We start from the raw sequence: 12,965 nt of genomic DNA on the forward strand, positions 1-12,965 counted from the left end.
GGGTGCGTTTGGGGTTCTCTGTCTCTCTGCCTCTTTCTCTCAAAAATAAATACATAAACATTTAAAAAGAGGAAAAAGTCTAAAATCAAACAAGAATAAAAACAGGGGTGCCAGGCTGGCTTAGTAAGTGGAACTTGGAGCTCTTGACCTTGGGGTCGTGAATTTGAGCCCCACATTAGGTGTAGAAATTACTTAAAAAAATAAAATCTTTTAAAAAATAAAATAATAAAAATAATAAAATAAAATAAAATAAAATAAAATAAAATAAAATAAAAAGCTGGCTTTAGACAGAGCCACCAGCATTATAATAATACTTAACAGGCTGAATCCCCCCAGTGTGGGGTACGCTGTGTTTACATTAGTTAGCTCATTCATTCCCCCCAAAAGCCAGACAAGATACTAATTTTAGTACATCCTCTTAAATATCAGAAACCCGAAGCTCTGGGAAATTAGGCTTATACTGTGCAAGAAAAACTGACCTACAGGCGCTATTTCACAGCAATGGGGTCTAGGACTGGAGGTTTCTATTTGGTCCTGACTCTGGCCACGCCCCGCACCCAACCCCACCCCAGCCCTCGCTGGGCTCCCCGCCCCTAACACACCCCTAACACGCCCTCCGCCCGGCCCCACCCCGGACCTCGCCGGCACAGACCCCCGGCCGCCGGGAGGGCTGCCTGCAGTGCCGGCTGTGGCCGCTGGGGGGAAGTCGCGCGGCTCGGGCCCGACCGCTCTGGGCCGTGCTCCTCGCTCGCCCTCCGACTCCGCTCCCGCTGCGAGCGGCTGCCCTGCCCGCGCCCAGCGCCAACCCGCCGGCGTCCCCGCGCCGGACCCAGCAGCTCGGCTACCCGGGGCCGGACCGAGGCCGCAAGAAGCGCCGCGGGGTGTGGGGCGGACCCAGGAGATGAAATGACAACGTCAACCCTCCAGGTACCACGGCGCGGCCGGGCTCGGCTTCCGGAGGCCGGAGGAGGCGCGGCGGGGCCTGCGAGCCAGCACTCGGGCGGGCGGCCTGCTCGGAGCGCCGGCCCCGCGGCTCCCGCCCCGCCGCCCTGTCGCCGCCTCCGCCTGTTTGTTTTCACGCGCTCGGAGCCACGGGCCGCTTCCTGTCCAGAACGCCCGCGCCCCCGCCCCCCGGCCGAGTCGGGCCGAGCCCCGAGGCCGCCGAGTGCAGCCGGCGGCGCCCAGGTCCCACCGCGGGGATCAGCCTCTCGCGGACCGCACCGGCGCCGCCCGGGAAGCTCGGCCCCGCAGCCGGGCTACTCGCCCTCCCTCCCTGCCTCCCTGAAGACAAGTCCCCGCTCCTTCCCCGGGGCCCCGATTTCTTCCCGTCGGCCGGCGACCCTTCATTCATTCCCTAGATCTTGCCTGGTGGTGCTGGGGTGGCGCCACCTGGATGCATGACTGACCCACCCTCCAGGTGCTGCCGGTCCTGCTGTGCCGGCCAACAGAAACATGCTCAGGCCTCGACCTGGGCTTCGGTCTTGGCTTTGCCGCTCATTGGCGTGTGACCTTGGGCCAGTTACTTGATCTTGGAATTTCGCGTTTCCTGTCAGTAAAATGGGGTAGTACCCTGTAGGGTTGTTGTGACACTGGCTCCGGATTGAGTAATTCAGGTAAAGCGTTCTTGGCACAGTGTGTGCTACATAGTAAGTGCTCAGTAAGTCATGACAGATAAAGCGTGTGAGGGAGTTAGGCAAGACTTCGTGGAAGAAGGGGCGTTTGGCTGGATCAGGACAGGATGGGTGGCATTCAGATTCCTGAAGGCGGAGGAAAAGGTGGGAACAGGCCTGGAATAAATCGGGGTACTAGGCCAGGAATTAGTTAGGGTCCAAAGCCAGACACCACCGTCCACCAGCACAAGCTGTGATCTGTTAGGGCAGGGGGTTGTAAATTTTCGCCTGTAGATCCCACCTGCTCAGACATTTTTTTTCTTTGAGCTAAGAGTGTTTTTACGTTTTAAAAAAAAAAAACCCTAAGATCTAACTCACCACATAAACCACATTCAAAGTGTATCATTCAATGGCTTTTAGTTATTCAGAGTTGTGTGACCGTCACCACACTTTAAAATATCTTCATCCCCCCCAAGAAACTCCACACCCTTTACTGTCATCCCCCAAACCCTCTATCTCTCCCAACCCTAGGCAACACTAATCTACTTTCCCTATGGATTTGCCTATTCTGGGCATTTTCTATAACTGGAATCATACAATATGTGGTTCTTTGTGACTGACTGGCTTCCCTCACTTATCATAATGTCGTAGGTTTTTATATTTTTAAAATGCTGGGAAAAGATACCTCATGACACGTGAAAATCATGAAATTCAAATTTCAGTGTCTATAAATAAAGTTTTATCGGAACTTTTGGGCTGCTTTTGGGCTACAAAGGCAGAGTTGAGTAGCCAGCTGCTAACAGAGATTGTATGGCCAGGAAAGTCTAACATTTACCGTCCGCTCCTTTACGGAAAGTTTGCCAGCCCCTGTGTTCACACATCTTCCTTACCCTTGTCTTTCTCCCTCATCCTCTGCCATCTGTGTTACGAGAGCTGTGGCAGGCTGGCAGTTTTATCTATCGCCTCACCGTTGTGTTAGGCAAAACTACTCCTTCTCACATTGCACCAGCGGCCTCTTGTACATGAAACACTATGCAGATGCCAAAAAGACCTAAGGTGCTCTTAGGTGCATTAATTAATAAAGTATCTAGAAGCGGGGGGCGGTGGGCAGAGCATGCCTGGATTACTTTTTTGAACTCTGCCTTTCAAAAGGACAGACCCAAACAAGAATGCATATAGAGTGAAAAAGTCCAAGGAGATGGGCATATTGGTTCTGGAGAAGAGAAGCCATCAGGGACAGGAGAACTCGTTTCATGTCTTAGCTCAAGAGCCACTGTCCGGGGAGAGTAGACCCAAGAAGCTTGTGTTTAAATGAATCATTCCAGGGGGCGCCTGGGTGGCTCAGTCAGTTCAGCGTCCAACTCTTAGTTTTCAGCTCAGGTCGTGATCTCATGGTTTGTGAGTCTGAGCCCTGCATTGAGCTCTGCACTGACAGTGTGGAGCCTGCTTGGGATTCTCTCTCCCACCCCCCCCTCTGCCCCTCCCCCACTAGCTCTCTCTCAAAATAAATAAATAAACGTAAAAAAATTGTTTAAGCTAATCATTCCAGAAGGTTCTGGGCTCCTGGTCATTCTCTATTTTTAGGTAGTGGAGGTAGCAGAGCTTGAAAATAGTAGCCAACACCCCCTTCACCTTATCTCATCTTTTCAACCTGGTGAGTTCAGTTTTCATCAATCTGGCCTAACCTACTCCAGTCTGTTAGTTTTGTAGGACTAGCTGTGTCCTTCGGAGACCTCTTACTTTCAGATGAGGAAGGGCTGCACAAAGCCTGGGCCCTGCCAAGAGCTGATCAGGAGGTTTATTGTTTGCTGTGGATAGAACTTTGTGTTTACAGTGGGATCTGCCCGCCTCGTGTCTAGTGCTCATCAGCTTGGGGAAGATAATTCTGGTAATGCTTCCTGGGTTGGTGAAGCCATGGTTTCTAAAACTGGATATGTAGGTGTGGGGCAGCTGCCTGAAAGATCCAGCGTGTTTTAGGTTCAGTCTAGAGCACAGGCCTACAGGGTTTGTGAGATTCACAGAGACACTTTCAAGGGTTCTTACAAGACTCCAGAGGACCGTTCCTCTTAATTGGTAGCACATATCTGGGTCTGGGGTAAGCAAGCACTTTTCTCACTGAAGCTACTGCTTTACTGACCCATGTGTCCAAGCATCCCTTCCCTAAGTAGCAAATTTCCCTTTTCACCCTAGAGAAGCAAGTTGGGCCAGTAGAAGGAAGTAGAGATCCCTTTCATCCGTCTCATAAAACTCAGGGCTGGCTCTTCTCTGGCCTTCGAGGTCAAATGCGGTTTCTGGCCTTCATGCTGAGCAGCACAGCAGTCAGTTCGTTCTGGTGTTTCCCCTGTTCCAGGCACTGGGTCCGGTGCTGGGTCTGGGTCCGGGTCCACCTTTCTTTCCCTTGAGGCACGGAATAGAAAGTGGATTCTCCCTTTGAGCTCTAACCTGAGATATTTGATCAGGTTTCCACTTGCTGAAATCCAGAGCGAAATTGAGAAGGAAGTTGCTTTTCACTCTGAGTGCATTGTGAAGAGGGACGGCTGTCATTTAAAGCTTCCTCTTAAGGCCTTTCTGGTTCATGTTGGAAATAGAGGCCGACATAATGGTGTGCGACCCACAGATCCACAGGATTCCTGCTGCCTGGGACCCCAAGGGCTTTTTGGGTCTCTTGGGAAGCACTGAGGTACTTGCTTTGCCTTTCCAGAAAGCCATTGACCTGGTGACAAAAGCCACAGAAGAGGATAAAGCCAAGAATTACGAGGAGGCACTCCGGCTCTATCAGCATGCTGTGGAGTATTTCCTACACGCTATCAAATGTGAGTCACAGCAGGGCCCTCCCCGGCTGCAGAACCCCTGCAAGAGCAGAGCGGGTACCCCCTCTCTGATTCCCCTTTTGCAGATGAGGCACACAGCGACAAGGCCAAGGAGAGCATTCGAGCCAAGTGCATGCAGTACCTAGACCGAGCGGAGAAGCTGAAGGATTATTTACGAAACAAAGAGAAGCATGGCAAGAAGCCAGTCAAAGAAAATCAGAGTGAGAGCAAGGGGTGAGCACGGAGGAGGGGAGGACCCGGCCGGGACCGGAGCCCCCGTGAGCACCTCCCTGCCGTTCTTGGTGCTCATGATGCCTTCGACTTCCATAGCGCCTTCCTCCTGGGGAATTGCACCCATCTAGTGACAAGGCCCCTAGCTGCTCTCCGCAGGTGATTTGCAGAGTACTTCCGTGGGCGGTGCCTCAGCTGTGAGTGAAACAGGGAGCCAGCGTGGAGGTCACCGGCCTTGGATTCTGCAGTCAGACTCTCAGGCTATATCTTGGCTCTGCCACTTCCTAGCCAAGTGACCGTGGACAAGTGCCATGACCCCTGTGGCTCCAGGCTCCTCCTCTATAGAAGGGGGATAACGGGCCTGCCCGCCCAGTGTTGCTCTAAGGAGCAAATGAGAGGACACGGGGAAAGCCCCGAGAGCTCTGCCTGCAGTCAGGATGAAAAAGTATCTGCCGCTGTTACAGTCAGAGTTCTTGTCTTCATCTGACCGATGGGGCAACACACTCAAGTTCAGAGATACGGTCTAGGTCACTGAGCCGGTACTTGATGGAGTCTGGACCCACACCCAGGGCTTCTGTTTCCAGCTACAAAGCCAGTGCTCGCCCTGCAGCCTCTCTCCTCACATCTGTGGTTTACCCACCACAGAGATCCCAGGTAGCTGAGCATCAAGGCCAGTGGTGTCCTGGAGGCCACGGGGAGGGTCCCAGGCAGGAGTGTCACGGAGCAGGAGACAGGCAGGTGATGTGTCAGCTACCCCACCAGAGCTGAGAGGCGTGGCTCCCGGGTGGACGGGCTTGCCCAGGCCAGGGAACGCGCTCTCAGAAGAGAGGAAGAGGGCCAGGGGGTGAGGCATCTTGGGGGGGCTGGAAGAGTTTTGAGGAGGGCCAACCACTTATGTCCCATTAGGGGACTGGCCCTGGGGTGAGGCCAGTGACTATGTTCCCTTCCTGAGTGCTCCCCTTTAGACTTAAACTTCACGTCTTCTCTGAGTCACAGCCACTTGCCATCTGGCTGTAAGTCTGTGCGAAAGGCCGGGGACAGCTCCAGCTGCCTCCCCAGCTGCTCCTGAAGTCCAGCCAAAGCACACGTCCCTCATCGGCCTTCTAGAGAGGGCACACATCTCTATTCTTGCTCCCTTAATGAAGAAACAAGGATGGGTGACGGGAGTATTTCCTAGAGGATGTGGAGGGAGTGTCGAGAACAGGTGGCCCGAATGTTCTTGAGTTACCTGCTTGTGGGTCTCTACTGTTGAGCAGGACAGGCGTCTCTGCCACTGGGCCAGCAGCCAGAGCCTGACTTTGCTCTCAATGCCTCCTTGCCCAACCGCCTCTCGCTTTAGATGTCCTCTTCTGTCTCCTTTCCCAGCAGCGATAGTGACAGTGAAGGGGATAATCCAGAGAAAAAGAAACTGCAGGAACAACTGATGGGTAAGAGGCCCGAGGCCCTGCAGCAATGGGAGGGGGACATGGTGAGGACCCCTGAAGGGTCGGCTCAGGCTCCACAGTCAGCCTCCAGGTCAAAGGCTCCGCTTGCCTCTTGTAGGTGCTGTTGTGATGGAGAAGCCCAACATTCGGTGGAATGATGTGGCCGGGCTCGAGGGGGCCAAGGAGGCCCTCAAAGAAGCTGTCATTTTGCCAATTAAATTCCCACATTTGTTCACAGGTAAGAGTGGAGCTACTTTAGGTCCAGATAGTAAAAGCAGCAGGTTTTTGAGGAAGCCAGCTCAGGGCTTCCACGCTGAAGGTGTCCAGGAGCAGGCAGCGACTCGGCTCTCTTGGCCGTCAGTGGGTGAGGGCCTGACCTTCCCACGGGCTTTGAGTCGGGAGAGGCTTCGGGACCTGCTCATCGCCGTCATCTGGCTCCTCCCTGGTGTCAGAAACACCTTTGCGACTAGAACTTTGACTTGACCACCCCAGTGAGTAATCAGGGTCAGGAACCAGTGCCGGCCAGTGTCACTTTGCAAGGTCTTGGGGGTCACGAGCCGGGGCTGGGAGCAAGTTCTCAGCAGGCTGTTCAGTTCCCTTTATTCCTTCGTTTCTAGAATCTGTTGTCTTGTAGAACTTTTCTCTCCCGCCTTAAGTCTCCTCTTTTTCTCTGTTCCCTTTCCCTAGTCGGGAAGAAGCTCACCTCAGTTTGTTCTTTCTCGTAGGCAAGCGTACGCCTTGGCGAGGGATACTGCTCTTTGGACCCCCTGGCACAGGCAAATCCTACCTGGCCAAAGCGGTGGCGACAGAGGCCAACAACTCCACCTTCTTCTCTGTGTCCTCCTCAGACTTGATGTCTAAGTGGTTGGGGGAGAGTGAGAAGTAAGTCAGCTGCCAGGCCCTGCTGCCCTGCCCTCACGGCACCTCCCAGAGGAGCCGCTGTTGGGTGTCAGGGAGAAGTAGCCAGCAGAGGGGGATCTTGCTAGCTTGTTGCACGGGACGCTGTCCTGACGAAGAGTGCTAACGTTGACTGGGAACTTGGGAGAGAGGAGCCCTCGTGAAGGGAAGGGAAATAAATGCGCTTGCAGTCTCTGGGTATCAGGTGGGTGTCCCCTGTTGGGGACTTCGTGTGGTTCAGTTATTTCCCACACCGACTCCCATTTTGCAGAAGATCGCACTGAGGCTGAGCGGAGGGGAAGGGACTTGTCCTAAATTCAGAGCTAATGAGTGAGGCTGTCCCCAAGGCAGGCTGTTCCCCCTGGTACAGTGCTGCCAGTGGATGTGTGATGACTTTTTCTGAAATCCAAGCATGACTGGAGTCTTGACCCGCCTGTGGAAAAGGCGAGAGAAGCAGTGACTGGGCCCCTGGCCGGGCATGTGTGTGGGTGTCCCGATCCCAGACCCGCTTGTCACCTTCACAGGCTAGTCAAGAACCTGTTTGAGCTGGCCAGGCAGCACAAGCCTTCCATCATCTTCATCGATGAGGTGGATTCCCTCTGCGGGTCCCGAAATGAAAATGAGAGCGAAGCTGCTCGAAGGATCAAAACGGAGTTCTTGGTCCAGATGCAGGGTGCGTGCCCGTGCCGGGTGCCCTCCCTGGTTCTCGGTCTACCTAGAGCCAGCCCCGGGCTTCATCGTTTAGCCGCGGCTGGGTCTGGTTGTCCTTAGGGAGGAGAGAAAATGTCCGGGGAGCGGTTCTCAGCTCCATCTCCCCAGGCCTTCAGTGAGGTCACCGTGGCCTCCGCTGCCGGCCCTCTGCCCTCCCCGGGCCAGACAGGGTTCGGGGCTCTGGGCCCCGCAGAGCTGCTTGTGGCCCTGCCGGTGGTGGCACAGGGATGGTCCTGCATCGGGTGCTTCCCACGGATTCTGCCTGGTCCTTGCGGGTGTTCTGGGTCAGCATCTGTGTTCCCCTCTCTCCCCAGGGGTGGGGAATAACAACGATGGGACCCTGGTTCTCGGTGCCACAAACATCCCGTGGGTGTTGGATTCAGCCATTAGAAGGAGGTGAGTCTTCCCCAGTAGGAGCCAGGGGCTGAGGCCTTTCTCCACCTGTGGTCAGTCCTGCTGCTGGCAGCCGTGGGTGCAACCCGACCCCGTTTCCGTGGAGGCTTCTTCGTGTCTGCGTGGCGAGCAGGGTCCGTGGTGAGGCCAGCTTCGGGAGGACCCCGACGCCCTTCTCCATGAAGACCGTTGTACCATCTGCTCTCAAGTCCTGCCCTGTGCTTGGCTCTCTAGGTTTGAAAAGCGGATTTACATCCCGCTGCCCGAGGAGGCTGCCCGTGCCCAGATGTTCCGGTTGCATCTGGGGAGCACCCCCCACAACCTCACTGATGCCAACATCCATGAGCTGGCCCGGAAGACGGAAGGCTACTCAGGCGCTGACATCAGCATCATTGTGCGGGACTCCCTCATGCAACCTGTTCGAAAAGTACAGTCGGCAACACACTTCAAAAAGGTGAGTGGCCGGCAGGGAGTCGCTTAGGGAGTGTCATAGGAACACGGATATCTGTTTTCTTGGCCCGCAGCTTGGCTGCTCAGGTGATGATACATCTTTGGTCTCTTGGAGAATCAAGGGCAAGTACAAAATGAGCCCTCTGGCTCCAGGGGCTGTGGTTGCCCCTGCTCCGTCCTTTCCTGTAGTTCTTGCTTGAGTGTGACTACCTCAGACTGTGAAGCCAGAGGCCACGGCAGCCACCTCTGCCACCCCCGGCTGTGCCGCCACATGTGGGGCCCCACTCGATGTGTGAAAAGTGTTGGGCACAAAATCACACGCTAGAAGGAGGATCTCGTTTCACACAGCACATCTCTGCCCAGTGTCGGCCAAGGTTCCTACTCTGCGCCTGGTGCTGTTCTAGGAGCCAGGGAGACATTTGTGACCAGAGCAGAATAAATCTCTGCCTTGTAGGAGCCTCCTGTCTAGTTGGGGTGAAATTTGTCTCTTTGAGGGTGATGAGGGGAAGGACAGAGCAGGGGAGGGCGTCTGGTGTTCTGGAGTTTGGAGCGTGGTGGGCAGGTTGTACTCTTTTTTTTTTTTTTTTTTTAATTAAAAAAAAAAATTTTTTTTTTTTAACGTTTATTTATTTTTGAGACAGAGAGACGGAGCATGAACGGGGGAGGGGCAGAGAGAGAGGGAGACAGAATCGGAAGCAGGCTCCAGGCTCTGAGCCATCAGCCCAGAGCCCGACGCTGGGCTCGAACTCACGGACTGCGAGATCGTGACCTGAGCTGAAGTCGGATGCCCAACTGACTGAGCCACCCAGGCACCCCTATTATTATTTTTTTTAATGTTTATTTCTGAGACAGAGAGAGACAGAGCATGAGTGGGGGAGGGGCAGAGAGAGAGGGGGACACAGAATCTGAAGCAGGCTCCAGGCTCTGAGCTATCAGCACAGAGCCCGACGCGGGGCTCGAACTCACGGACTGCGAGATCATGACCTGAGCCGAAGCCGGACGCTCAACCGACTGAGCCACCCAGGCGCCCCCAGGTTGTACTCTTAAGGGGTACATCACCCCAGGTGACATTTGAGTCAACAGTTGAAGGAAGGAGGGACTTAGCCTCGGGGATATTCAGGGGGATGTTGCCAATAAAGCAGACTGGTTGGAAAGACATTTCTGATGTCACTGCATTTGTGGTGAGATCTGATGGAGTGGACGAGCAAGAGGAAGATATCAGGGCACTCTGGACCCCAAACTGAGATTCTGGAGAACAGCGCCTGGAATAGCAGGCTAATCACAAACCTCTGAGATCCTACTTCGAGCTACTTTGACTACCAACCCGAGTTTTGAAGGAGTCATTGCCTTCTCAGACTGATGACCTCGAAACCCAGGCGTGCGTTCATTCCCTACCATTCCCTTCTCTTCATGACTCAGAACCTGAGGCAACCTGTCTCTTCCCCAAGCGCTGAGGGGCAACCCCTCCAGCCAGACTCCTCTGATTTCAGGTCTGTGGCCCTTCCCGCACCAACCCTAGCGTTATGATCGATGACCTCCTGACCCCATGTTCCCCAGGAGACCCAGAGGCCATGGAGATGACTTGGATGGATGTCCCTGGTGACAAACTCTTAGAGCCTGTGGTTTGCATGGTAAGCAGCTGGCTGGGCCAGGGATTGCACGGAGACCAGAAAATTGGGGCCTTGGGTCTGAAAATAAGCTCTGCTTCTCTGTCCTGGGCTGTTGTACCTCCTCCCAAACAGAATGGCCGATGGGGCTCTGGGTAGCTGGAGCTCCTGCCATTAGACTTACTGCGGGCCCAGGATGAGGCCATAGTGTTAGCATTTTACTTTCTTCAGCAAGAAAAAAGACCAGCTGGTGTGACTGCATCATTCCGCGGGTTTGGCTTGCTTTGTGCCCAGAAGGAGACCGTGTCTTTCAGCAGTTTGCTTTGATGCTGTTGCACAGGCAGCCTCATGGAACTAGTCTGGCCCTTTCCTCATCCTGGTCTTGCTGACGGTCTTGCCTGTTGTGTGTGGCAGGTGTCCTGCCAGTGCGGCTGGTGTGGTGGGTGTGGAGTCAGAAAGAGCTTCTCGTGGGAGTTAAGAGATGAGGGGAGCTTGGATTCTCTCAGATGAGGAGTGGGCCTGTTTGGAAACGACATGAGCCGCCTCAGGAGGGAAGAGCTGTCCTGTCACAGGAGACATTCAAGCAGAAGCTGGGCAACCAAGGGGAGCTTTGCACTTGGGGCTGGGAGTGACCACGAGGGGAGGCCTCTTCCTGCCCTGGACCACATGGCTCTGTGACACGGGGAGGCCAAGGACCTGGAGCCTGGCTCCTCAGCTTCATGCCCTTGTCTTTGCAGTCGGACATGCTCCGGTCTCTGGCTACCACTCGGCCCACCGTGAATGCAGAGGACCTCCTGAAAGTGAAGAAATTCTCAGAGGACTTTGGACAGGAGAGTTAAAAATTTCTTCACTCGGTGATGGTGAAGGTGGGAGGAATTGATTGGGGTAAAAAAAATCCACGGCACCCCCCCATGTCAGCAGCCAGACAGGGCCCCGGGGCTCATCTTCACGTCACTCTGGCATCCCCTCTGCTGTCTGGCCACCAGCCGGGGAGTGGGAAGGAAGGGCCTCCGGGGCCGCAGAGACACAGAAGCACATTCGGCACTGGGTGGAATACTGGTTCTTCCTACTTCTTCCTACTGGTTCTCCTCCTCTTCTGGATGCTCATCAACTCCTTGTCCTGCCCCTCCACGTTTTGTTTTGTTTTTTGAACCTTTCTTTGTTCCCCTAAATTAATGCTGCTTGGATTTTTGTCTTCTTTATAAATAAAGTTAAAATCTCCCAGAAGCGTCAAGGAGTAGGAGCAGCCCACACCGTGGGGTTGGTGCAGACCGTCAGAATGGCTTGCCAGCTCCCTCCGCCCTTTCCTTCTAACCCAAGTTTTACTCCTTATGCACACAATGGCAAATGCCCTGGGTCGCCAGCCCGAGCCCTGCCTGTAAAGGCTGAGAGTAAAGCCAAGCCATTCCCAACCCCTACGTCAGCATCCCCGGCCCTGTGTCCTCCCTGCAGGAGGAGAGGATGGTTTTTGTGAGCACAAAGCTATGTAGATCAGAATGAGTGAGGGCAGTCAGGTAGGGTTTCACTGCTGCCTTCTCTTCCCTCTGAATGTGAGAACGCTGAACCCAGCCACTGCCCCTGGCACCCTGCCCTGGAAATGGGCTAATAAATCCTTTTCCCTCTTGAGCCACCTGAGTGATCTCATCTTTGATTCCTGTCTGGGGCTTCTTGAAGGCCACGCTTGCTTCCAGTGGAAAGACCCTCTGGTTTTCTCTCCGTGCTCTTCTCGTCAGCAGAGGAGGGCATTGCCAGCTGTCACAGTTCCCCGGCCTGTTCTCCGGTCAGGTCAGCCAGAACTTTTTTTCGCCTTAAGGCCTTGCAAATGTGGGACCTGGACAGTTCTCCCTGCAAACCGGGGGGCCTGTGGGCCAGACACGGCCTGCAGCTGTGTTTGCTTTGGTCTGCTGCCAGCATTGAAAAAGCAAGAGAGTTGATGTGGAAATTCAGAGTTCTGGCTTTGGGGACATCGGGCAACTCTGGGCCTGCGTCCCCGTGAGACATCCTGTCAGCCGCAGCCGAGCAGGGGCTGCGCTGTTCAGGAGGAGAACACGCTGTCCGGTGCAGCCATCCCCACATGGACTGCTTCTTTCCCTTGCGTTGCCTGCCCAGCCCCTGTGGCCATTTGGATTTGTGACTCCTGATCATGAGACGCCCGAGGCTCCAGAGCGGGCAGCCCTAGAAATGCCGTCTGTCGAGGAGGCTGTCGCGTTTTGACCACGCGCATGTGAACATACAGAAGGCCCGGCGTCGCGTTGTTCCAGCCCTCCTCCCCCTCAAGAAGCCGGTATTATTGTTCTATATCTTAGTAAAACCCGAATTGTCCAGAATGGATTACGTGGCCCACCTTAGATCACGTTAGCCTTGCCACTGTGGTGTTCTTTGATTTGGTTAGGAATGGCTGCTGAATTGAGCCAGCTTTTGATGGGTTCCTCGAAGGCTCGGGCCCAAGCGCTCCTCTCCACTTGGGTGCGTTAGCCCTGCCTCGATAACCTGCTGCCTCAGCCACCAATTACTGTTTGTAAGTGCTGGACTAGAAGCCAGCATAGGACACTGCCTCTGCTTGTGCGGTTTCCTTTTAGCCTTTTGTGTTTTCTTATTCTGCCTCCGGTCACCTTTACTTGAATCAGGAGCTCCTCACTTTATTTTTTTAAATCTTCCTTTCTACTGCTTAAACACCTTGACAAGTCACAGAGGTTAACGGAAACTGGGGCTGCCGTGGCTCATCACAGCACGCCATGCCTCTCCATTCCTGTCTCCACCACCAGTGACTCGGAGCAGGGTGACGAATGTCCTATTCACATTTGGGGCTGAACCGATGCGGTGGCTTCACCA

General features: G+C 54.4%; 1 protein-coding gene across 2 annotated transcripts; it reads left to right on the forward strand.

The window, feature by feature from the left end:
* The first annotated feature begins 732 nt into the window (after positions 1–732).
* VPS4A (vacuolar protein sorting 4 homolog A) lies at positions 733–11,759 on the forward strand. 2 transcript variants are annotated; one of them, XM_042969482.1, is made up of 11 exons: positions 733–927; positions 4,312–4,423; positions 4,507–4,654; positions 6,020–6,078; positions 6,194–6,313; positions 6,801–6,957; positions 7,497–7,645; positions 7,998–8,079; positions 8,311–8,530; positions 10,017–10,157; positions 10,871–11,759. In XM_042969482.1, exons 1-11 carry the CDS (start codon positions 907–909, stop codon positions 10,970–10,972), a joined length of 1,311 nt encoding a protein of 436 aa, XP_042825416.1. In that variant the 5' UTR covers positions 733–906; the 3' UTR covers positions 10,973–11,759. The 2 variants fall into 2 exon arrangements, with proteins under 2 accessions (XP_042825416.1, XP_042825415.1); XM_042969481.1 differs by having other exon boundaries at positions 735–927; positions 6,017–6,078.
* The last annotated feature ends 1,206 nt before the right edge of the window (positions 11,760–12,965 follow it).

The sequence above is a fragment of the Panthera tigris genome, chromosome E2, assembly GCF_018350195.1.
Source record: "Panthera tigris isolate Pti1 chromosome E2, P.tigris_Pti1_mat1.1, whole genome shotgun sequence".
NCBI classification, from domain to species: Eukaryota; Metazoa; Chordata; class Mammalia; order Carnivora; family Felidae; genus Panthera; species Panthera tigris.

Bases quoted from the DNA above. Each gene is read 5' to 3' on its own strand.
- VPS4A (XM_042969481.1), top strand. From the start codon at position 907: ATGACAACGTCAACCCTCCAG. The intron at 4,655-6,016 runs GTGAGCACGGAG...CTCCTTTCCCAG, and splicing joins AATCAGAGTGAGAGCAAGGG to CAGCGATAGTGACAGTGAAG. The intron at 8,080-8,310 runs GTGAGTCTTCCC...TTGGCTCTCTAG, and splicing joins GATTCAGCCATTAGAAGGAG to GTTTGAAAAGCGGATTTACA.